This window comes from Lonchura striata, chromosome 6 (genome assembly GCF_046129695.1).
Source record: "Lonchura striata isolate bLonStr1 chromosome 6, bLonStr1.mat, whole genome shotgun sequence".
NCBI lineage: Eukaryota > Metazoa > Chordata > Aves > Passeriformes > Estrildidae > Lonchura > Lonchura striata.
In genome coordinates, this window is record NC_134608.1 from 59000001 (window position 1) to 59026319 (window position 26319).

At 38.9% G+C, this 26319-nt stretch overlaps 1 protein-coding gene across 7 annotated transcripts in view; it reads right to left on the reverse strand.

Annotated features, from left to right (window-relative positions):
• Positions 1-26319, reverse strand: part of PPFIBP2 (PPFIB scaffold protein 2) — a 96336-nt gene that overhangs the window by 49993 nt on the left and 20024 nt on the right. For 6 of the 7 annotated variants that reach the window (XM_021527572.2, XM_077784388.1, XM_077784385.1 and 3 more), the window contains one exon: positions 14055-14269. In XM_021527572.2, coding sequence (XP_021383247.2) covers positions 14055-14269 — 215 coding nt within the window. Of the gene's footprint in view, positions 1-2726; positions 3018-14054; positions 14270-26319 lie in introns of those variants that run through there. The other variant, XM_077784390.1, reaches the window with a different exon arrangement.

The window sequence follows — 26319 nt, forward strand, 5'->3', positions numbered from 1 at the left end:
TACCCGAGACAAAGGCATCCCGAGAGGTCTCATACAGTTACCCCGATGAAGAATCACTTAAGTGCAGATCTGGTGCAGAAAACTTTTCCCTTTAAAGCCCAGCATGGTAAACAAGAGCCTCTCCTTTCCTTTGCTATACGTTACCATGCAGGATTTGTTTTGTTGCACTGCAATCCCCGGAAGGCACAAGCACATGCCAGAATCTATTGCCATTTGCCGAAAGTTTGATCCTAGAGTTTCATTTTTAAAGACAAAGACAGCTGATTTACCCCCCCCTCCCTAAGCCTCCTCCTCCTACACCAAGGCATGTCTTTAATTCATTTCTCATGAAGAAACTCACACTATTTAAAGTCTGAGGCACTGAATTGGTTTCTTTTCGCGAAGCAGAGAATCCTCCCTGAGATTTTGCTAAATGTGTGTTCAGAAAGAGGAAACAAAGGCCAGCAAATCACTTACCCTCTTTAGCCACGTGAAGTGCTTGTAAATATCAATCTCACCATCCATGCTTTGGGCCCATCTCAGCAGTCACATTCCCAGGGTTAAAAGAAACTTTTGGAAGCAAGCGCTCTGCTTTGTTCTACAGGATGTAGCTGTGATTTCTTCCCCTTTCAACCCTCAACTTCTGAAATCTTCAATGGCTGGTCATATTTTAAGCAGAATCCCCTGCCCCTGTCCCACAGTCTTATCCCAAAGGCTTCTCACAGATGTATATATAACACACAACTGTATAAACTTCAGGCTCCCCCCCAAACATCTGGTTTTTTTAAACAGCAGATCGGTTTGCAGCAAGAACAATGCAACCCTAAAAACTTTAAAAAGATAACTTGCTAAATTATTTTTTAAAGGATCTTTCAAAATCCTTTAAAGCATAAATCTGCAGGAACTCTTCCTCTTTAATGCTGAATAACAAGCTAAAAATTATTAAGCTGTCACTGAGAAACTATTCTCAAGTAATGCTTTCTCTGGCTTTCTGTTTCAAGAGTGGCTGGAACTCATTACCAAAGACCCCCTATTTCCTGTCTCTGTTCTGCTCACTGTTTATCATAACACTACTCAGCCTTCTCGATTTATTTCAGGCTCAGACTAAACCTAAAAATAAGTTCTGCTCTTTGAATTACTTGCCTGTCCTCTCAAAAGACATTATAAAAGGGGAGGAATTCAAAGACGATCCTGTGAATAAGATAATGATCCCATAAATACTGCTATTGCCAAAGAGGCGATTTTCCATCCTAACAGAAGATGATGATATCCTTCCAAGATATTTGTCTGCTCCTGCTGAAGCTGAAATCTCACAGCATGGCAACTTTTCAAACTTGCAACACCAAGACAAATACGTGTGCAACGCAATGCTCTGGCAGGAAGGGAGGTTTAAAGTGTTGTCTGTTATTGCGGTGTCCTCTAGTGCCTCCACACAGCAGTTATCCATAACGTCTAATTTTTCCCAATAAACTCCAGTTTCCAGTGTTGTTTCTGCCCCTAGTTCAGAGTGGCTTTGGCCTTTTACCAGGCAGCTGTTTGTTACACACACAAGGACAACTGCCTCTTCAGACCCAAAGGCAGCTGCCTCCACGAAATCTTTGTGATCATCTCAGAACATTTGCTTATCTCCTCACTGCCTTCAGATCCTACAGCCAGACTGACCCCTGGGCTTAGGGAGCCATCAACCAGCAGCTGGGGAGAACCAGTGTCAAAGCTGCCCATGGTACTAATGTTATATACAAAAAGGACTCAAAATCTGAGCTGTAGAAAGCCTTTCCTACAGGGACCTGCCTCACTCAGGCACCCACCCACATTCCAGACTGAGGAAGCCACAGATCCGTGACAAAATTTCTTCAAGGGGATGTGTTTTTTTTAATATTGCAACCATTCTTGGTCCTTTTGACCCAATAGAGCTCTTTTGAGAACTTCCCACAACACAAAACAAGAGGGAAGGATATAAACCTGGACTTTCAGTTCCCTTCATGTATTTATTATCTGTTCTTACCTAAAGTCACATGACAAGAAAAAATGATGATTTTTAGCAAGTCACTGCTACAAGTCTTCTAAAGGTGCTGAGATATCTAAAATCACCAGTAAGTGTGAGGAGAAAAGAACTGCCCAAAAGCAATGCTACGAGATAGATCTGACTTGGGTTGCCCTGAGCATAGAATATACTTATTTTATGCTGTCTGAAAGTGGATGAGAGCAGTTATTTCTTGAATAGCTAATATTATCTGGAAAAAATCTTAATACTTCATCAACAGTGCATTAAAAACCAAAAAATCCTTAATAGAGTACATTTCCCTGTGCATGACAGCCTCTGTCATGGCTGACAAGCTGGAGACTGAATAGGGGTTGTCTTGACATTAAACAAGAATGCCCAACAGTATAAAGCACTTTTTTTCCCCAAAAGTCCTTATTATCTAATTATGGAGATGAGCAAATACATCAAACTTTATCTCACAGCATTGCATATCCCATAATACCAGCACTATGGTGCCTTAAAGTTCCACATTTCTTCCATTTCAAAACATTGGCTCTAAGACTCCCATTTCAGCCTTCTTCAGGGAAGAAGGAAATACCTCTCTTAACACACTCCACCACATTTTATCAGCTAATGATTGTGTTTTGAACTTTAAAAACTACAGAAAAGCTGTGTTATTAAACTTCCTAGTGTCCCAGCGTAGCATCTGCATTTAGGTTAGGATTCATTTCCCCTTTTAAAAATATTAAAAATGACAACATACCTTGTCACTTGTGCTGGAGATCATGAGAAGGTGCCTTGATTTCTGTTAGTCATTCTTCCTGATTAAAAGGTGAGTGTCTGAATTTTCTGCATCTTATCAGCCAGAATGTTGACAGCATACATTCCAGACAGTCACATGCTCACTGGGAGCCTCTCACCTGCATACTGAACTTTACATCCTGCTTGAGCTTTGGCCTGAAACTCTCAGAAACCAGCTGAATGCAAATCAATTGCCCCAGATTTGCTTAGAATGCTTTTCCATTTCTCTGGGAAAGCAGGTTAACTTCTCTGGGCAGAAAAAAAAGAAAATACGTTGCAGTCTCAGCATTGCTTCATCAGGTTACCACCGTATATGTTTCTTAGTTGTGTAGCTCTTCACTTAGTTTCTGGTTCAGTAGAGAGGTAAAAAACAAAGAAGAAAAAGCTACCCAACTTCCACTCCAGAACCACCACCCTCAAGTGTTACCCCAGAGGGAGGCTGATCCAGCTTTTGTACTCTTGCCCCTGTCAAATTTCTCCCCGTCTGTTTTCTCCAGAGCTCTCCTCCAAAAAAAGTGCACACACATTATGGCAATGCAAATGCAAAGTAGGGCAGTAAAATATTTCAAGATAATAAAGTTTATATACTCCATAAGCTGCATGATAACCCATCAGAGTTTTTGCCAGTTCCATACTTCCAGAGAAAACTGCTGACTACTGCCAGACATGATTGGACTAAAAACTCCATTTGCAGAACACCAAAGGTGCCAGCCCAAGAACTTTTAGCAATTTTGCATTTTTGTGCTGATACCCAACCAACAAAGCCTGCTGAGCTAAGTGAACCATTACTTCTAGTCATCATGTCAAATACTTCAAACAAGGCTTGAAGTCTCTTTTAAATAGTGAGCAAACATGCTGCAAGAGCTTTGAAACTGGAAGCAAAAATGTTTTAAATGATCAACTATACTTCTCATGTCCTTCCATTTAAGACTATTAAGAGACAAGAAAACACCCAAAAATCCTCTTAGAGCTGTGGAGGGAAAGGCACTGTCTGGTGTTTTCCCTCTTCTACCAACACTGAGCTGAAGAAGCACAGAGCTGTTTGCTTTTCCATCACTTTCCCCCCTCTTTCTCCCACCCAGCTAGGCTCCTGTGGACACCAAAAATTATATTCCTTAGGATTGTTTTAGCAATTTTACATTTTACTTGTGATAAAATACAGGTTTTGGTGCAGCACAATGCAAATGGTCATTCTTGTTCTTCTATTGCCTCTGAATCTCCTAGGCAATTAAAGGGCAAAGGAATAGGAGGACTCAGAGCAGTCCTCCAGGTCTTCCTTTTCATCAATAACTTCTAGATTGTTCTGGTTTCAAGTCCCATCAGCCCCTGAAAACACTAAAAGAACTTTCACTAGCTCTCTTAGGCCAAGAAATGAAGTGTCCAGTTTTGCATCTTCCCAGCCTCATCAGGGGAGCCCAGTGAGGATGGCCATGCTACAAAAACGTACTAATTCCCAAGAATTATTATGTTAATTAATGTTAATATTATTAAATTAATTAATTATTGATATTAAATTAATCAATACTAATAATTAACAAATTATGATGAATTGTAACTATTACTATATTAATATTTTATGTGATTATTAATTAATAATATTAATTAAGAATTATTAAGAATTATTATCAACTTTTCCTACATCTCTTCCTCTGTGTTTGTTTTTTTTTTTTTTAATTTTTTTCCCCAATCCTCGTGTCTCGGCTGCTGTCTGGGAAACAAAGGGATTATGACCAGATTTTAAACGGGAAAATGTTTTCAGCATGCCAATTCACATGTGTTATTTTCATGGTGCAGAAAAATGTGAGAACTACAGAGTGAAAAAAGAGAGAGAAAATATGGGAACAATTGTGTATAGAGAAACTCAGGACACATGTGTAGAAGACACTGGGGGAAGAAATCCCCTTTTCATAGCAAAAATGGCTTCAGGAATCTAGATGAAGTATTTTCAGTGAGAAAATTTGTCTTAGAGTATTAATTGTGACTGACTGATAATGTCAATGTGATAGAGAAAGAGGAAACTCTTGGAACAAAATTTAAAAAAATACACTGCATTCTGTAGATGAGCATGTTTGCTTTGCTTGTGATAATTAAAAAAAATAAACAGTATCCTGGGAAACAGACAAGAAATAACATTTTGCAGATGCACAAACAAATAATCCTTTCCAACCATAAGACACACTCAATCCTAATGCCATAATTGGTTGATTAAAATCAATAATCAGACTTGACTCGGAGTCAAACAGAGGTAGATGTCCATGAGTTGCCTGTGGTGGTTACCCCTCAGCCCTGTTCCACGTTGGTGACCTTGCAGCAGGTGCTGCCATGCCTGGAGCCATGCCCACGTCACAGATCTATTGTGTTTCTAAGTTTGATGTTTTCTACCAGTTCTGTAATGGTCCATCCCTTTACGCCCCATTTCCCCCATGGTTTTACCCTGAACTACCCCTTCCCTTGTGTGCCAATCCCCTCCTCCTTCCCTGATGTCAATCTCTCCCGAGTTTGCTGGATCATTCCCCTCTCCCCTCCCTGGTGCCTTGTCCATCACTCGACTCCCCATCCCACTCATCCAGAACCTTCCCCAAAGGGCGTGGAGTGATTGGACGGGTGTGGAAACTCAAAATGTTTCAGACATTTTTGGATGTTCCGGGCCCAGGTCAGAAGCATTTGAGACCCTGGCAGGCAGCTGCAAACAGCTGTGATTTTGGGTTTGAACCATGGAATGATTTACCAACCTTGCAGGAAGAACAAGAAGTCACAAAAGTTTAGATATTAGAGTAGAAGTAGTTACAAAGTAAAGGGAAGAATTTTTGAGTGCTGTACAGGGGGGTTTTGGTTTTGTACATGGGGGTCAGACGTTTTAAGATGGAGGGATTTGGGCCTGTCCTGTCCTCCCTCTTTCTTCTTCCTCACCTCCATGTTCTTGGTGATGTTGGCACTCACAGATTGGTTTAGAGTAGAAAAGCACCATTTAATATAGGTAATAGGTATTGGGAAAAAACTGTAACCATGTAACATGTAATGTACCATATAAAAGATAGAAAAGCACCATTTAATATAGGTAATAGGTATTGGGAAAAAACTGTAACCATGTAACATGTAATGTACCATATAAAAGATAGAAAAGCACCATTTAATACAGGTAATAGGCATTGGGGAAAAGCTGTAACCATGTAATGCACCATATAAAAGAGATGCACCATATAAAAGAGAGCAGCAGCCCTGGGCAGGGGAGAAGAAGCAGTCGGGGTCAGAGAGGATGTCAGGGTGTGTGTGTGCCTCTGCCTGAGCTGTGAGCAAACCACAGCAGCCCCAGAAGAAAATCTTTTAGATAGCTTGCAATAAACTGCCTTGAGACCAAACAACAGAGACTGCTGAGCCTTTCTTTGGAAGCACGGGCTGGAGGAGAGACTTTTCCACCACACGGAGCCAGCCCAACCCAGGGTGAGCTCTGGCAGTAAGGAGCCAGGGTCCCTCCTTCCACCTCCCTATTGAATTCCCCATGTGTCTGTCTCCCCACTTCCCAGTCCCTGGAATATTCCCTTTGGTGGCTGGGTGATCTCCCCCATGTTTCCACCCCTGCTTATGTTGTGCTGCACAGCCCAGGCAAGGCTGGTTCCCCTGGGCTGTGGATCTCCCTGGAGCTCTCCTCAATAAACCTGGACTGGAGTCGACTCCTCACTTCCACCATCATCACAACCACCTCCCCCAGCACGGCCAAAAGCCTGAGCCGCCTTCCTGGGACACAGGAGAGTGGCACAGCCACACACGTCCCCAGCACTGCCATGTCCCCTCTGGTCACTGCTCCAGCAATGAGCAGCTCCCTTCCCTTGGCTGGCATAAAGGATGTATTTATTGCTGGTTCTGAGCTGAAGTTTCTGTCTGTTCACTCATCCCCAGGCATTTGCACATTCTTGGCAGTTTCACACATTCCTCACCATGTGCTGAAATGCTTTGTCTAGCCTAAGCTCTACAAGAGCTGTGCCGTTTTTTTTTTTAATTTTTTTTTTTTTTTTGCGTAAGAAACCTGAGTTCTCTGTTTTCACCCAAAATCTAAAAAATATTTTCCACTTAACAGAGCATCAGCATTACTGTGAACACTTTCCCTAATTATATGCAGAGTACACTGTTACCTAAAGAAAAAATTTAAAGACACTTATTTTCATCTTACCACGCAGCACATTAAAATAAGTCAGGTTTCATTTCCTGTCTCAAATGCTTCAAAGCACTGCTGAAACAACTAAACCTGCAATAAAGGAGGATGTGAGACATTTGAAATAGGATATTTACCTGCATACACACCAATAACATTACCAGGTAACAGTTTGCCTCTCCTTGCTATGATGCACATCAGATTTTTCTCTTCTAAATTTCAGAATGGAAAAAAATAGTAAAAAAATCCCAGAATAAGCTGCAGATACACTTTTAAAAGTCCTCATTTGCTATAAGGAATAGAAAAATATTGTTTTCATTTTTTTTTCTTAAGCATATCATTACTGAGAAAAATTAACCCTATTGTTTCCAACTTCTGGAAAAGAACAGGATGCCAACATGTTTAGAAAATTTGTTCAAAATAAGTGGGGTTTTCCCCCATTTTTAAATGGTCACAAAATCTGAAAAAATATTTAGTTTTGTTTTATCAGCCCAATAATCCAAAAGAGAATGAAATAACTTTGGTGAGGGTACAATATTGCTATGTTTGTCATAAATAATAAGATGTAGCAAATTGCAATATGTCAACCTATCCATCCAAATTGGGTGAAATGTGAAGAGGATTTATATAGAGAAGTACTTCAAAGTTATGCCCTTCGTCTATTATTCAAATAATGCCTCCACATCAATACAGTGACCTTTTAAAACTAAGTTTTGTCTCCAGTTTCTCTACATAACCTCTACACCTTTTCTGTCAACACCATCGTTTAAGGAAACAATTCCCTCTTACCAACCCCTCTGTTAATTACTTTATGGAAAACAATTTCCAGTGCTTCCTGTAGCTCCACTTGAAAAAAGCGTTTATGCATGAGTGTTCATTAAATGAATAGAGTATATAACATTTAAATCAGTGAAAAGTAATGCAGCTGGAGATTGTAGTGAGAGATCAGGAGATGGGATGGAAAAGGGACTCCATGCATAGAATCAGACACAAAAGGAAAGATGAATTAATGGGATATTCAGACATTTAGTGCAAAGGAAGGCACTGAAGCCAAGAGCTGAATGAGACTTGTACAAATGGAACTGAATAAATTGTATTTTTGAAGGATAACATGCAATTTCAGTACAAAATCATGGCTTCCTACAGAATATTCTGCTGTCAGCATCATGGTGTGCATAAGCCACTTTGCTGAGGATTGCACCTGTGGGCAAACTTCACCCATGTCTTGAAAAATTGAAATATTGAAAAAATTACATAAAATACAGCCCCTGCTGTTACAGCAGGAATGTCACCTATCTTCCATGAGTACTCTCAGCCTCAAACCAAAACTCAATCCTGTTTAAGCACTTCTGGTCACTGTAGTTTAGGGTGGCTTTGTTAAACATTACTGATCATTATAAGGGTTAAGGAAAATGACATTTTAAGGAAGAGATCTAAATCAGCCCTATCCACTGCAAAACTGATTTAAATTTCTCTAAGTTCATCATGTGGAGGAGACCATTCTTCTTCTGAGAGCTACTGCAGTGAGCAGTCGTAGTCAGAGGTGATGGGGTTGATTCTTCCCAGACAAAGCAACCACAGAATGTGGCAAGCACATTCTTCTCTGTCTCAGGATTTTTTATAGAGGAGCACAGAGAGAAATGAAAGAGAAAACAATTTCTATTTCTGCTCCTTGTTTTTCCTATGTGGAATGTGTTTGGAGAATTGTTTACCTGGGGTGAGTGCTTGGTTGGATTCTGGTGAGGATTGTTTGAGCCTGATGGCCAACCCAACCCACCTGGGACTGGGGTCTCCAGAGAGGGTCAGGAGTTGTTAGTTAGATATGGTAGTTAGAAAAAGTAGGTTTGTAGTTTTAGTATCTCCTTTAAATAGTATATTAATGTAATTATAGTATAGTTATAATAAATAAATCATTCAGCCTTCTGAACTGGAGGCAGACATCATCATTTCTTCCCACTGGGTTCACCTGCATTTACAATAACAAAACATTGGAAAAATTAGGCCTGGTTTAGTAAAGTTCCATGCAAGCTCTATACACCAGCAATTCCAAGGCATTCTAGCATTACTAAATGGCTGAACACATGAAGGGCACCTCTCTGCTGGCTCCAATGTCCTGTGAATTTCTCTGATACACCTGGGGAACCCTGAAAGGACCAGATTTTCCAGTTCAGGCCTTTTTTGCATCACCAGTTCACTGAGAGGGAGCTGAAGCTCTGCAGAGGAATGGGATATTCAATTTTCAACTGAGTCCTTCTCAGAAAACAGAGCTCATCTAATGTTTCAAGCTGGCAAAAATAAACATGAATGCTCATGGTATGACTGCATTTCTATGCTGTCCCAAGCAGGCTCTCCTGCTCGCTTTTCAATCTAACATGTGTTGATCTCCCTTGGCAGTGGGGAGATCCAGCTATAAATATCTCCATCAGGACTCCCAGCAGTTGAGTTCTGCAGTCAGATCTCCCAGCAGATAAATGACTTTAACTGGTATTGCTCAGAATCATTCCCTTCTCACTCAGCTGTTGCTGAAAAATACTATTGAAGCTTTTATAAAAGCCTGTTTCTAATTGCATGGAAGTGCCCTGAACTCAGTCATTTTCTGCCTCTCCTCTGGATGGATAGCCCTGTGAAATGAATCTTGGACAAAAGTGAAATAGAGAGGCCAGTGATTAGGTTTCAGCAGAGCACTTTAACACATGCTTAAAATAAAACTTTGAAGTGACTTCAAAACCCCACAAGCTCCATCAAGTCAGAATTCTGAACTGGGCTTTACTGTTTTCACTCAAGTCTTTGCTTAGATATGGGGGAAAAATATTCCTTGATTTTAACCCACAGTGGGAACAATCTCTTTTGAACATTAATTATGAGTGAATAGTAACCAAGACTGTAAAGAATTTATCCTGTTTGTGCTAAAAAGTCTCTGGTTTTATCACTGAAGAACGGGTCCTCAAAAGCAACAAGGCACAGCACAAATAAGGCAAATCACATTTATTAGAAATTGCCTCTACCACACATTCCTCTACTATTTCTTCTTCTCTTCTCTCCATTTCCTCAAATTGAGAATATTATTTAGAAAGATTTTCAGAGACAAGCTTCCAGAAAAGCTTTGAATAATCAGGAAAATACTAATAAGTTCTCAAGAATTGGCATTTTAATGCTCATTATATAAAGCTGTGTGATGGAGTGGATTGCTTTAAATATAGATGCTCCACTAGGAGGAAGATCATGTTTTGCAATCCTAAAAATGAGGCTTAAGGTCCATTGTAAGAACATAAGTGTTCCTCTTTGCTCAAAAAAGGATTGCATAAAGGATTCTATTTGGATAGAATAAAACCCAGAATGAACAGTGTGGAAATTCATTTAGAGTTATGAAGCTGTAACTAAATATTAAAGTCTCTCACAGCTCACAAAGCCAAATTGTCACTGCACAGTTAATTTTTAATGTTGAAATTACTATCTGCTTTGTGATAGGTGGTCACATGGTCACTGGCAATACTGAAATATTTAACAAGAAACATGGATACTATCCACAAATTTGTTTTGTACAAACTCTCCCAGATAATCCCTAGGTCTCTGTGTTGTTAAGGCCAAAGAATTTACAGTTATAAAGCCATATAAAACACTTCAGACATTCTTTTCAAGGTGAAAGTTTTTAATACAATTCTTAAGTAGTTAAAAGTCTATAATTAATCATGTTCACTTCCATTTTAGGTTTGTCAAAAGATTTGTGCAACTACAGCAGCTATAAAATCCTCATTCTATGATACAGAATCTTTCCAAATTCAGTGCTAACTTTGTCAAACCCATTTTATCTATCTCAAAGCAGGGACAGCACAGTTACTATGCCCAGTATTCTGTAAACTCAGGAACATGAATGGATCATAGATTCCAGACCACAGAAACAGGAAAAAAAAAAAAAAATGGCCTTTTCAAAAAGAACACCTTTGGTTAAATAGATGCTGTGCTTTGATCTTAGAGGAAACACCAAATCACTATTGGCTCCATAAGAAAAAGGAATTCAGCAGCTGCTCTCAAAAGAGTTAATAGGGAAGGTAATATCAGGTATGAAACATGAGGCCTAAAGTTTTCCTATTCTAGACATATCTAAATTTCCCCATATCTTTGGTATTCACATCTAGAGCAGACAGGACAAAAAAAAAAAAAATAAAAGTTACCATTGGTTAAAAAAAAAATAAAATTAAATTAATCTGAAACATCACATGGTGATATTTCATGCCTGATAAATTCCAGAGTTTGGTGCTATGGACCTGAAGGAAGGTGAGACCAGCTGTAGTATCTATAATCAGCACAGAAACTTCCTGGCTGATCAGTGACAAACCCGTGGGCCTCAAAGCTGGCCAAAGGCTAAACTCCACAGCCTTTATTTATTTATTTATTTGGAGTTGCAGTTCACATTAAGTGGCAATTCCCAAAGCTGCAAAGCTACTTGAGCTATGAGGTTATGAAGATTGCTAATGCAGAAGGAGCACCCCAGACAACCACTGGGAATTTTATCCTGTAATTTGCTTCAGCCCAAAAACTGGCAGTCAAATGCTGCTGTTTGATACTATCCAGCAGGAATGAGCCTCCAGTCTTCCTTCTGCCTTCCCTTTCTCTGGTTTCTCAGCCAAGCAACACAGGGCAGTGGCAAAACACATATTCAAATTATTTTCATTAGGCTCATTGCTTGTATTCTTGATCAGCGATGGCAGCTGAAATGATTTTTATTACCATTTTCAACCACACACTGAAGTGAAGGAGAAAAACACACTTTTCTTGAAAGAAGCATACTCATCTGCTTTCCAAAACATGAAATGGCTCTTTGTGTCTTTAGTTTCTAATGTGTACCTAATCAGGATAAGCTGGGAATATTTTTGCTGCCCATTCAAGTAAAATGTTAGAAACGGAGCAATTGGTGTTTCTAACAGCTATTGAAGCTATTCAGTGACATGCTAGAGCAGCTCTGCAGCTTCAAAGGAAGGTGCATAAACCCCAAAAATAAACAGATGTGGAATTAATCACTCACAAAAGAAAATCCCTCTCCATTTATAGCTGTTATTTAACCTGTAACAACTCTAAACAATAAAATCTCAAGGGAATTATTTCACGATTCGCTGTTTGCTGCATACATTTCACATACAATGTTTATTGCAATTCAAATACTGCTATTGATATTAAACAGTTTTATGTAATAAAATAAACATAAAATGTTTTATGTAATGCTTCAGTTGAATACAACAATTAAAATCCACTCCAAATCTCTGTGCTCAGTTATTTATCCTACACTTTAGACAGAATGCTTAGAAGAGACACTTAGGATCTTGTTGTGCCACATCTGAGTGGTTTTTTTTTAATTATATTACAGCATTTCATAGAGTAATGATCACCAAACTGTTTTTGAGGCTTCCAGTGTGAATGGATTCTCTGAGATGCAGAATTCTCATTCTTTAGAACACACTACCTCAGCTATCCTGACATATGACACATATTAAGTGTCATGTTTCATAGCTGTGGGCTAGAATGAAGGACATTTCAGTATGGGACACAACTATAAAATACATCTTCCATTTCACTTATTGAGCTGAATTTTATCAGATTTCTTCCATGGAAATTATATGCATTCTTGCAAATTATTTGCATAAAAAAAGATACAAGGAAGGTCTTGAAATACATAAGATTATTCTCCATTTTCAAATAATAGTCACAGCAACTATGCACTACCCTTCCATGATGCAGAGCAGTGCAGAATATTTTAAAAGCAATCACCTCTCTGTGCTGCACTAGAGATACTCCAAACCACATCTTCCCTGTTTTCTTGGTTCTGAATCCAGACTGCCCAATTCATTTGTGAAATGAACACTACTCTTGATACAGGTCCAATTTTACTGGTAACAACTCTGAAAATTTGTTTTTTATGCACTAAACTCACTTCTTAGCTATCATAAAGATTAGAAAAATCATTAGAATTTCTGCTGAGGCAAGCATTTGTTAAGAGCTGGCCTAAGGATATCTAAATCCAAAATCTAACACTGTAAATGCAAATGAAACAGATGTGGAATTAATTGCCTACACCTTTAGCTTTCAAAGCTGTGACCAAAATCTCATTCCTTTCTGTCATGTGGGCCCAAAGAGGATTTTCCAGCCTCTGTGAAGAATGCCAAGGAGCCAGCAGTTGACGAGCTCAGACAAAAGGAGAGATTTTTTTAGGTTTTTGATTATTCACATTAAATTGTTCACAAACAAAAGCAGCCACTTTTCCACCAGTCAGTACTGGCAGCCCCAGCAGATCATAAACACCAAACCAGGGGCCACAGGCATCGTTCCATGGAAGTCACGTGCACTGGCACAGCCAGAAGAAAAACCATTAATCCAGGAAAATTTCTGGAGCTGGGGAAGCCACAGGTAGGTTTTCCTCATGAGGAACACACCAGTCCCTGGCAGTGGTGGGTCTGGGGAAAGGGGAATTTTGTGTTTTATCTCTCTTTACACCTGGTGAATCTCTTCTTTTAAGTTCTGTCTCAGGATCTGCTCCTCACCTGGCAAAACTCAGTCTTTTCCAGTGTAGTCAGATGATTATTCCCCATCTATCCCAACAGGAATGTCCCCCCTTCAGAATCAAAGGCTTTCCTGCATTTACCCCCCTTGCCTGGTGTACAGGATGCTTTAGAGATTTGTAATACTGATAGCAAAGGCAATGCAGCAAGGAAAAGGAAATGGGGATTATCCAGTCTGGATCTGTCCCTTCAACAGACAATGCCACTCTATCCTAAACTGGCAGTTTAAAAATTATTAGTTTTGTAAATAGTTATAAATGTCTTATTGCCAGCAAAAAGTGAAATAAGGCAAATCAAATTAAAGAAAAAAAAAAAAAACCCGCAGAAAAGGCAACTTTTTTGTAGTTCATTTTTACTATTTCTTCTCTCCCCAGAGGACAAAATAAGGTCTTTTATCAACTTCTTCTACTCCTATATCTGCATTGCTTTAGAAATCTGCACATAAAGCAATGATATCCTCAGCTATTATTGCCCACTCCCCCTGCAGTTTTCTAAGCATGCAGATTTCAGTTACTATAAAAATAATTTAAGCATGGAAATACTCGACCCAACCCTGCTTGCAGACAAAATGCTCAAAAAACAAACTCACCAGGTTCTCCTCAAACCACTCCCTCAGACACAGAGCTGTGGCCCCTGGGATTTGGTTTCGCAGAGCTTCTTTCTCCTGAGGGTCCTCCAGCATCTCCAGGGCCATCTTCAGATCCTCCAGGAGGTGCAAGATTTGAAATGTGCCCAGGTACACTGATGGAGCAGGTGACACAATATCATAACCACCATTAGCAAACTCTGTGGCGGACTTTGTGCCTAGAGAAAACCAAAATGAGGATGGAAAAAAATGTCATATAATTGCTTTGTAGGGGTAAATTAATAGGTACTGCCTGCTACCGTATTTGAAGTTCAGACTGCCAAGTTTCACTCTAGGCTGAAAACCTTAATTTCAGACTTAAAAATACCTGAATTAGTTTCTAGATAAATCAAGAAATCTGGAGAACCAAATGCAAGAGGTGTCTACATGCATATCAAAAAAGAATTTTGACCTAGGTCATGTTTGCAAGGTCCAAATTATAAAACCCAAAGCTTATCCCAAATCACCTGTAATTTTCCACAGTTACCATGAGATGTCACTAACTTCTCAGCAACACCATGGAAAGTCCCCACACTGCTAAGAATGAAAGAATGATGCAGCTCTCTGGCAGAAACTGGGATCAAAATAGATCGTGTTACCAGATCTAGAAAAATATAAATGACCATGAGCAGGTTTAGAACTCTCCCACAGAGAACAACACTGAAAAAGTTAGCAATAAAAATAGCAAATGAAACTTTTCTAGCTCTATAAAGTACAAAAAGTTCTCTCAATTGCACTGTCATTCTCATGCCAGTCCTCAACACCAATATTATTTCTCTCAACAACAACAGGAATAAAAGACCATAACTCACTTACGGAAGAATTATAAATAATACAAATTCTAATATCTCCAAAACTTATTTTCTTAGTACCCTATGTATTTCAATGAGATGCACACTGAAATAAGCTCTCTTTTCTCAGCCCTGAATTTCAGACCTTGATTCAATTTGTGTCTTTAATTTAATTTTGTGTCTTTAAGAACCAGTCAGGCAGAAAATTTCTATTTGCTCTATTTTTCAAAGTTTTTGTTTACAATTTATTGCCTCATGTACATAATGGATTGTACACATGCCTTCATTCACGTTCTTTCTGGCATAAAAATATCAGAATTTCCCTTCCTATTTGACTTAATGGGAGATTTTTTAAGGTTTTTGATTATTCACATTTTACTGGCTGCACATAGCATTTAGTATTCATTAGAAGACTGCATAATTGATGCACACAGGGGGATTTTAATAATCTCCTTGCTATTATTCTTTTTACTCCTGTGTTTAACATAGTTTACGTGTTAGCAATGAAGGGAACAAAAATTTTCACGGGGTCTTTGAAAATGTCCTGCTAAGTTTATTTTTCCCCTGAGCAGATGTAGCTAATGTGATGCACAAATGTATAAGGAATTCAGATTTTCTTCTTGAAGACAGAGCACCTCACATTAATCAGTGTTAATTGGCCTGATGTGCTCATCTATCTGCCATGATCTGGGCATTGCAAACTATGTTTGAGCCCAGTGTTTCATTTTACCTGATACACATGTCATGAATACACCAATACTGGAGGTCCCAGGACACAGAAATAACTTCTGCACCTAAAATACCTTTTAACCAAACTGCTAATGGATCCTTTAATGCTAATATTATTCCCCATGTCAACCAGTTTTTGGACAAAGATAATACTTGGTCTCTCATTTAATGAATTTTACTCACAGCTTTTGGGAAAATTTAAATAATATTAACCAGTATTTCTTCAAAAACTCTTTCAATGACCCAAAGTAGTCTGGCATGTTTTTACAAAAAATTGTGTGGCTTAAATTCCGTCATACGACCCATGTGGGAGGTTTTTTTGACCATCTTAAATAATGAAAAACCCTCTCTAGAAATTTTGCAAGGCTCTGTAGTAGGATTCTTCTTTTTTTTATTTTGGTAAAGCAACAGTTATTTTCACTGCTGGAGCATTTAATATTACCTTAATCTCTTTTCAGACTCAGAATATTCTGTTTGATCCTGGTGACCTCTACACTTATAGATTTATTTTAATACCTCAAGTGTAAGATCTCATCTTAATTTCTGGCCAAGACCATGACCAAGATTAAGTTTCTTCAATATCCGGTGCTCCAAGGCTGCCACACGAGACAGCCTCACCTCGTAAACCAACCTTGGCTTCCTGAATTACTTCCTTTTGAGGGCAGGATCAGCTGACTGCTCTGCAGGACTTGTGTTCTCTAACCACTAAATGACATTTTCTTATGTATTTCTATGCTCTCAGCTACTCAGGCCCATCTCGTTTCTGTTTCTGTATCGCCTAATGCAGATTATTAAACTATTAAACTAAAAATAGCACATTTCCAAATTGAGTAAGGGCCATTTGAGTCATATAACCAATTACATATTTTCATTCAGCCAGAGAGGCTTATTACATTCTGAGAGATGCACACACAAACTGATATGTGACACTGGCTTCTTAAGTAGCATTGATTCCTTGGTTATTGTGCCGTTTCTCACTCTTTTGGAAAACTGCATGCCAATATTTTCTTTTTGCTTAGCAAGCATTTTTCACTCTAGAAAACCAGACAGCATTCAAAGCTATTTCATAACCAGCTGTGGTGGCTACCCCTTCAATGAACTGGCAATTTAAAATATTTATGGGATGGGAAAAACTGAAAGGTGCATTCCGCTATAGATTGTTTCATGTGAGTTTTATGAATATTTTTTAATCATAGGCAAGAGAAAAAAAACAAACAAAATTCCACACGATCCAAACAAAATCACATGAACTTACAGGCCTGCCACGAATACTTCAGGTGTGAAAAAAGAAGCTAAGCTAAATACAATTTAAAACAATAATTCAGGAGTTCAGTTAATTGTACTAAGTAGGTGGTTTATATAATATAGTCAAAGATACACCTTTGTTCACCAGCCCAAGGAACTCACTGTGTATCACTTCTTGCCTCAATCCTTGCATTATCATGATTACAACGTTCCTGACAACATCTGCCTTCCAAAGCAAACAATCCCAGGTGATGCAGGAAAATTCAGTGTGGCAGCGATATTCACACTTTCCATCACGCCTTTATTTGATTTGCCTCTACCAAAATACCAGGGAAAACAGCATATACACACAGGGACTGTCACGTTTCAGAAACTGATTCTATGAAGGAGAAAATTTCTAAAGTGCTGGAGCACAGGCAGAGCCAGCCAGGAATCCTGTGATTTCTTGAGATTGGGCGTGAACTATATGCATCCTTGAGTTATCCCAGGCTCCTCAATTGACAGTTCAGACTGGCAGAATTCTCTGCATCCTCACATTTTGCAAACTGCTGAATTACTTTAAAACTAGTTTGCTATGGATTGTTAACATGGTGTGTTTTATTCTCCTCCCTGCATTGGAAAATTGAGAACTCCTTTGAATACAACAAATAATGCATTTTTTACTAGGGACAGAAATGCAGAAATACAGAGCCTAACTCAGCATTTTAATTCAGAAAACTTCCTGATTTACTGCTAAAATTCAAATGAATCCCAGGCTTGCTTCTCTTATTTGCTTTCCATGTAGTTTCATATTAAGTAGGATTGCACAGAAGAACACACCGTGGAAAACAGAAGTGTGTAGTAGGAAATAATTGTATTATTTTGCCTTGCTTTAAACCTTGATATCATCATGCTGCAAAGTGCATGAAGTTTTAGCACCAGACAGTAAGAATTTGGATGTTCTTGCAGATTAATGGAAATAAAAAGAGATTGTAACATTATTTGTTACCAGCATTCTCTACCACTAACAGCCGTTTATATATATGTAGCTTTATTATAAATAACTAAGAGGGGAAGAATGCAGTTCAAACATCAGAATTTTATCAATATTCAGGAAAAATGACTCTTACAAAAAGACTAATTTTTTTCTTGAACAAGTTACAGTCTTCCTGTACCTCACTTCTTTTTCCAAGGGTAAACAGGACACAGGGAAATCTTTTGTCATCAGGTTTATATAATACCCAGCACCATGGTTGCCTAGTGTACTACTGGAACACAATTGTTCATCATGAATGTTAACTTTAGAAAAGCAGGAAAAAAAGAAAGAAAGGGAGAAAAATATTGAAACTGTGACATTCCAAGTAGCTCCCTCCTGGCCTCCCCAGTCAGTGAGTGAAGGAGGTTAAAGGCAGCTGCACATTCTATGTAGGCAGAAAGAATAAAATAAGTAATAAAACAAGCAAAACAACTTTTAAGTTACACATTTCTTACACCCTGACTGTGCAAGTGCATTCTTCTCTCAGAGTTCCTTGCAATTAGCAGAATGGCTTCAAAGAAACATTCCTTTTGGGCAAATACATAACCTATTCAGAAAACAGCACTGCCAGTAGCTTGCAAAAATAAGTTACTAGGCACAAGTAAAGAAAGAGGCAAAAGCTCTGCCAGGTTGAAAAACCCCTCTCATGAGCCCGTGTTGTGTGCATTCATCCATCACACAGCTTCCATATCTCCTAGCAGTAGATGTTGTGGCTGATCTCTCCCTTGCATCTTAACTTCTGATCCCCTGCATTAATCCTTTTCATCTCAATTTTTTCAGTTTCAAACTGTCTGAGTTTTGAAAAAAAATTCCAGGCAATGTACAACTCAACCATCAGTGGTTAAAAAGAGATTTTCCTGAGAATGCTGGCTCCTTTAGACCAGAAATCAACAAAAAACAACAGCCCCCCCACAGCAAACACCAAAAACTACATCTATGTTGGGTAAGGATGACTTTCTACAAAGCTAAAATATTAATGAGTAACAATATTGACATCTGACCAGCACTGGTTAGAATAAAGTTCACAAACTTCACAAACATACATTGCCTCTAGCCTTTCAATCATTACACTGCTAGAGAGCACATTTTTACCTGAATTTTTACTCAGTGAGTATATAGGTTGTCCAAGTTCTTCCTCTCTCCTTCAAGATTATACAGTGCAATTTTCTTTGAAGCACAGTTTTTTTTTTCTCATGAAGACAGCCTTGAAAATGTGAATTTGTGTAAACTAGGAGTAAGGGCTGGACAGGACATTTTTCAGCCTCCTGCTTCCTAAGCCTCCTGCAGAATGAGTGAAGAAGGAGCTCACCCAATCCTTTCTTCTCCTACTGTAATGCAGAATACATCACAAACTGTGTTTTGAATCACAGCTCATATTAACTTCTCAAATCTCTGCTTTTAGATCTTTAACTACAGGGGAAAGTAACTATTAAGCTGGATTAACAGAAAGCCCTAGGAAAAAAATTTCAAGCCTAAAAACACTAATGACCACATTCAGATGAGAGCTTCATGCAGCTTAGATGATTTTCAGCCTACAATCACAGGTGGAATCTTTGAGACAATTTCCAAGAACTGTCTATAATTTCTTATGCAAATTATATGTGTAATTACTCAGACTTCTTTCCTAGACGCTGAGCTGTGATGTGCAGCACTTTTGGGGACTGCACACACAGCTACAATAAAAAAGTCTCTCCCATCAAGCTAAGCAGCCTGGTAATAAGAAAGATTATGCAGCTGTGATAGAGGTTTTGGGCTGAGTCTCCATTACACAGGAAAAACAGGACCAACACATTTGTTAAAGAATAAAAAATACTTTCAAGAACTCTCTCTCTTTTTTTTTTTTTTTTTTTAATTACACATAAAAAAGGAGTGTGTTTAGGGCCAGTGAAATCAGTGGTCTAAGTTAAACAGTGTTTTTAGCACAAAACCTAAAATTGTTTGTAATTTGCAGTAGTAAGATGATTCAGATTGTGAGGAAGTGAAGGAAACCTGTTTCATTAAGACTACACAGTTTTCCTTTTTAAAAGGACTCTCAAATCAATTCCATTTACTTAAAGTAAGAAGTGGACAAGGTACAATTTGGAATTTAATGATATCAAACATCTTCAAATTTAAATCTTAGAACTCTGTCCATTTGCCTGTTAAAGAACTGACTCACTCATGTACTGAAGAACAGATCACATCATGCAAACAAAAGGATCTTTATGCCTCAGATTTTCAATCTTGTGGCATTTTGGCCATCATGGCTTAACTGCCTTTCTTTGCTACATGATGTATCTGCAGCTATTTCTGTTTCTGTTTCTTTTCAGTCCTTCCTAAAACTCAGTAAAAACAGTGTTGATATATGGAGTTTATTTGGTATAACTGCAATGCATTGCTGCACTTTGGTAAGCTGGTGTAGGTGTCTAGGACACAAGAGAATTTTTGCTCTTTCATACTAAGAAAACCTATCTCTTGTGTGGAATAAAAAAATTTAAGTGGCATATTTAAACTTTAAGTATTTTTCCATTTTGAATTAGTTTAACTCCCATTCTCAAGAAAAGTTCTAATTTTGTTTTGCTGGAAAGGCAGAAACACTTGCAAGGGAAGTCAAAGACCAAATACATCAGTAAATCAATTTGACTTGGACCTTCAAAGGACCACTTTGTCTTACAGCAAACAAGTTTAAACCCCTATTTTTAAGATGATTAAGTATGCATAGGAAAGATGGTCTCAGTGCTTTCGAGTCTGTAAGTTCTGCCCTGTTTGCAGAGGGAATCCATCAGTCCTGCAAGCAAGATTGAGAGGCTCAATTCTCTATCCTGTGCTCAGAGCCCCATGATTTTGAGAAAGTGAGAAGGGGAAGCATGTTTGGGGACAGCTGCAGTGACCTTTTGCAAAGTGAAGCACTCAAAATTGAGGAAATTCCAAAGGACAGGTTGCTCTGGCAACCCTGGGGAAGGGATCAGCAGCCAGTGCTGCACAGGCACAAATCAGCATGCAAGGTGCCCTGATTTTCACATGCTTTTAAAAACACAGATCAAAAGTGCACCTGGAAACTTATGCAAACTCTTAACCTGAAGGCTCCAGCACGTGTAAAAGTCTTCCTAAATAGCTGGTTATAGTAACAAATGGCTGTAGTGGTTATTCAAGTGGATACATTTGTTTTAGTCACAAAATTGAAGGCAAGGCCACAGAGAGCTGGCATGAAAAATGATTAATTGAGTAAATAGAAAAACAATTAATTAACAATTAATTTAAAATATACTTAATTGCTATAAATAGGTTATTGTTGATATCTGAGGAATTAACTAATCAGCACTTCTGAAGTCAAGTATCTGAAGATAAATATCAGCACCTTAAACAAATTTTAAGTGGTAAAAAGTAAAACCCCACAAATTAGAAACTGCAAATATTGTGTTCAGCTTTTTTATTTCCTCTTTTAATATCCTGGATATTTATAGGTCACACACAATTTTTATCTTTGTCTTCCTCTCAAACCCTCATCAAGGCCTTGACACATAATTTTCTGGAACTGTTATGACAGGAAGTTAAGTATTCCTCTATCAAAGATGTTGTGGTTTGACACGGAAAAATAATTTTTTCCAGAAGGAAGAGGTCAATTTGGATATTGACCAATGGAAGGTGGACACGCCTCTGAGAACACAGAGGGGTTAAAAGCAGAATTCCCAGGAGAACTCGCTCTCTTTGGTTCCGTGCAGTGCAGAACTCTCCCCTGCCCGGCCCGTGGCTGGGTGGGGAGGGGAAGGCCCATGGCCTGACTGAGGTAGGTCCAAGGGTGGAGGGGCTGGAACTGGGCTGGCCCCAGCAGATGGAAGGGTGGAGGAAATCTGGGATGTCTCCATTCCCCCCCACCCAGAGTTTCTCTCCCGAGAGGGAAAAAGAGACAGCAGCAATTTTCATCAGCAGTTTCACCGTGGAGAAGGAGGAGCGGGGGGAGCTGCTGCAAGGTGCCCAGTGCGTGGGAGCCGCCGGAGTCTGGGCATCGAGCCATCCCTGGAGAGCTTGGACTTTTAACCCTTCCTTGAGAAATGAAAGCTTTGTGAAATTTTCTTTCCCCTCCGCGGTTTGAAAGAGAGGAAGAGGGACACCTTGGACCCTGGGATGTTGGAAGAAGAAATTCTAGATGGGAGGGGGACAAGGAGTGGCTTTTGGCTGGACTTTTCCATGTTGGCCACAAACTGAACCAATCTTCTCCTCCAAGAGGGACTGTGTTTTGGGAGGATGCCAGTGAGTCAAGAGACCTGCTTCAGCTGGGAAGAGACAGAAGTGGAGTGAACAGAAGGAAAGTTAGGGGGCTTGTGGTAGTGCCCCCTGTCCTCAAAAGAAGGAGAAGAGAAGAAGATCTCTGTTCTTAGACCCTCGGCCTCAGGGAAATGGGAAAATGGGGGGGTGGGGGGGACTGTGGTCCCAAAAAATGAAAAACTAAACTGTTGTTTTCTCTCCTTTTGGCAGGGCATCCTTGAAAAGAAAAATCCTAAAAGCAGTCTGTCCATCCATGCATTGGTGGTGAGAGCACTGTGCATGGAAAGGAGAAGGGTCACCATGGCAAACTTTTTCTCCGGGCGGTGCCATGTGTGACATGGAAACACAGGATGTGGAGCTGTGTTTCCTTGGGGGGTCTGTGGCACAGGAGAGACTCTGTTCCCTCGATGGACTGAGTATCGATTGTCTGGAGGGTGGAAACCTGATTGGGGTCCAGATTGTGTCTCACTGTGGTTTGTTGGAGTTGGGTGGTGGGAGGAGGAATGCTTTTGCAAGGTTTCCATTTTGATCTTTGTGTGTTCTTTTTTTTCCCTTTTTCCTTTCTTTTTTTCCCTTTTGTAGTAGTAGCTTAATAAAGTTTTTTTTCCTGTTATTAAGCTTGGGCCTGCTTTGCTCTATTCTTGATTCCACTTCACAGCATTCAATGGAGAGGTTACATTTTCATGGGGGCACTGGCATTGTGCCAGTGTCAAACCATAACAAAGACCTCACTTCAAGTAATTTTCTATGTAATTTCCTTTTTCATATCTCTATTGCTGTAAGATCTATGCACAAACATGCTGTAGTTAATGTTTAAAAAAGTCACAATACTATAACTTAACAAATGCTCACCTTACTTAATGCATAGCAGTAGCAAGATAAACAAGTGCTCTAGGTATATTATTTCTTCTGTTCAGAAGATAGCCTAAATCATTGATTGAAAAATAACAGAAAATAAAGAGGAAATGCACAAATCATAACTGAAGCATAGCCTTTTAAGATAATTGTAATTTATTCAGAAAAGGCAAGAAAACTCCTACAACTGTTGTTGCCCACTTACTCTGATCTACAATGAAGGAAATTTAAATTATCCTGTTTTGCTTGCCATTATTTTAACTGGTCAGTTCAGTGCTCTGGAGCAAAATTCTACAAAGATTCCTATTACAAAGTTATACACCTTTACCATAGAAACCAAACTTTTGAGTTTGAAAGTATTGTGAACCTTGAGTAGGATTTAAGTGACAAAAACATAAAACTGACTGGAAGTGTCCAAGTTGGAAAGAACAAATAGAAGCTATTTTCTAGCCACTCTACACAGTCACAGCTGTGCCCATCAGCTGCCTGGCACCCAGTGTAGACTTCAAATGAGAAGCACCTCCCCAGCAAACACCCACACACACACACACACACACACACACAAATAGGATTAAGTGCTCTCTGCCTGGTCTGGACATGAAGCAGAACAGAGGTGTCCATCCTCCTCAGTTAAAGTGCTGTGAGACTGAATGGATCCTGTGATGACATGTGGCTATTGAGAGGTGAAGGATGAGGTCACCAGGAAATACTGTGATTTCCTTTTATTTATCTAGGAACCCAGGGAAAATTTTATTCCATAGAATCTAAAGCCCATCCTAAGGAGTTCAGGTGAGTGTCAGTACTCTTTTTTTTTGTTTAGAAACCAAGTTCTAACCACTTATTAGAGGTGATTTAATACTCCCCACAATCAGGTCCTTCAAATTCTGGTAAATCCCACAAGGAAAATATATTACTCTTGAACTAAAAGCCTGTTTGTCTCTTAAGTACAATTTCCTCTGGAGCCCTTTTTCCAGCAAGGCTGTGGACAGTGGCTGGGTTTCTAACACAGCAGCCAAAGCCATGAACTGAACACCAACATCCTGCCAGCTCAGGAGAAGAGAATTCAAACATGAGTACTCCTTGCTCAACTTTTTAATTGTATTTACTTTTTTAATATTTCTGTGATAATACTGAAGCATTAACACAGACCCATGTGATAACACATTTAACTTTCTCATTATTTTCCAGTGAGCAATAATTGCAGGAGTTCTGGTTAACAGGAAACTCAGTAATTACAATGATGACTTGGTGAATTTGAAGAGACTCTGTAGCAAACTATATTGTGATGGGAGTTTTTAGACCTTACAATTAATGGTCATTAATCACAAAGGGAAAGAATAGATTTACAAATTGATGACGGAGAGAAGCAGTTTGATATAAAATATTGGTAAAATAAAAACTATATTAATCTGTTATGATATATTGCTAAGAAAAATAACCAAAATCTACAGTCCTATAAAGAAACACATTTTAACAAATGGGCACAAGCTGAATAAAAGGAGAAGTCATGACTTGGTTAAAGCTCAGAGGGAAACAATGCCAAAGTCACCCACCTTAAATGAAGAATGAGTAGATAGATCTGATATATGGTGCATTTTTTTTAGAGGAAGCCTCTGTTTGGAGTGCAAGTCACTCCAGCTAATGGCTAAGGGATGTGCATTGACAATCACATTAGCCCTTTTTGCTATTTTAGTCAAATAAGGCTAATCATTTAGCGTGCCTAATTTATATAGCTGAGAGGGTGGGTTATCAGTACAGATGTACCGAGGCATAAAAGACTTGGGAACACTGACCTATCTGTCAAATTGGATCAGGCCCAGTGAAATTCAATTTGTTAATCTTGCCTCACAATCCTCCCCTCATGCAGGCTGAGCACTAATAGGTTTTGTGCTGCACTGAGAATGAGCCCAGGCTGCAGTGGGACTCCTTGGTTGGATTAATCACAGCCAGGCATGAGAGATGTTACCTCTTGGAGAAAAGGGTAGGACTTCTACTATTGGAAGCCTAAAAGTGCAAATCTTTAAATACTTGTGATATATATTTGTATATACCCAGTTCTCACCCTGAAGGACAAAGCCACAATCAAATATTTTAATGAAGCAAACTAAATAAAAGAGGGCTGATTAAAGAGATAGGATGCTCCTTTTTTGCATGTGTACATGCACATTTATACTCAAGCTTCAAAAGTTAAACAATGTCAGATATACATCTCTGGACTCCTCAATTCTCTAAAATGGGAGCAATGCTAACTTTGTACCTAAAGATGAAGTTTCTGGGGCCAAGAGAAGCATGTGGCTCTACTAGTACTCACTCAGGCCTCACTGCAAAAGAAAATGTCTTTTTTATCAGCAACCTAAGTTTACATCAGTCATGAAGTTTAACCTCGGTCTTTGAATCATGGCAATGTCCATAAGATCTGGATACAGTGAATTGAAATAACACAAGCTCTTAGAAATTGATTCTTTGCTGTTTCCTGTCAACTCTGAGAGCAGCTGCATTTGTACAGATGATTTTTCCCATATTTGAAGCTCTACCTGGATGGGATATTTGACAACAAACCCAGATGTCTTCTGCTTCAAAAATAATATTCAAGTAATTTTGGCTTGGCAGTGTGACCTTGTCAATATGACAGCTGAACCTATTTTTAAAGTGAGCTTGAAGAATCATTATCCAGACATGATTTTCCAATTCTCCAGTGATTTGAGGCTTATCAGCCATTACAGACTCTGGGATGACATACAGTGTTTTAATGCTTGATAATTATTGAATTTCACGTGTGTTGTTGATTGTGTGTACTATTTGAATAATTCCTAATTGCTGTCAGCTTCTTCTTTACTGCATGTGTTGTTTTGCTCTGATGTTTCTTCATGCTTGTAACTAAAGGATGTTAGTAATAACAACTTATATCATTATCAGTCCTGGCTTGTTTCAGTACAGTCTTACAGCCATCCTTTCAATGGGCTTTTCTACCTTATTTTTCTTTCACCACCATACAGGACAAGAGACTATTCCTGTTTTCCAGTCCCTGCCCAAATTGCATACAGAAGCTCACTGGATTGAATTAGGAAGAATCAAACTCGAATAATCATTCTGTTCCTCAGTTTCAGACAAATTGGGATAACAGCTGTAGCCCAGTACAGACTCCAGCAGATCTACTTGGTCCTTCCATCATGCCAGAATATTCAAGAAATTGCTCTGGAACACACAGAACATTGGCTAGAGGAGAATGACAACAGACTTAAGCTGTCTTAAAAAGTTTTATTTATTCCTGGCAAAAGAAAATAATAAAGAAATAATATCAACAATCCTTCCAAACAACTGAGTTTTTCCTAAGTATAGGAATAAATCA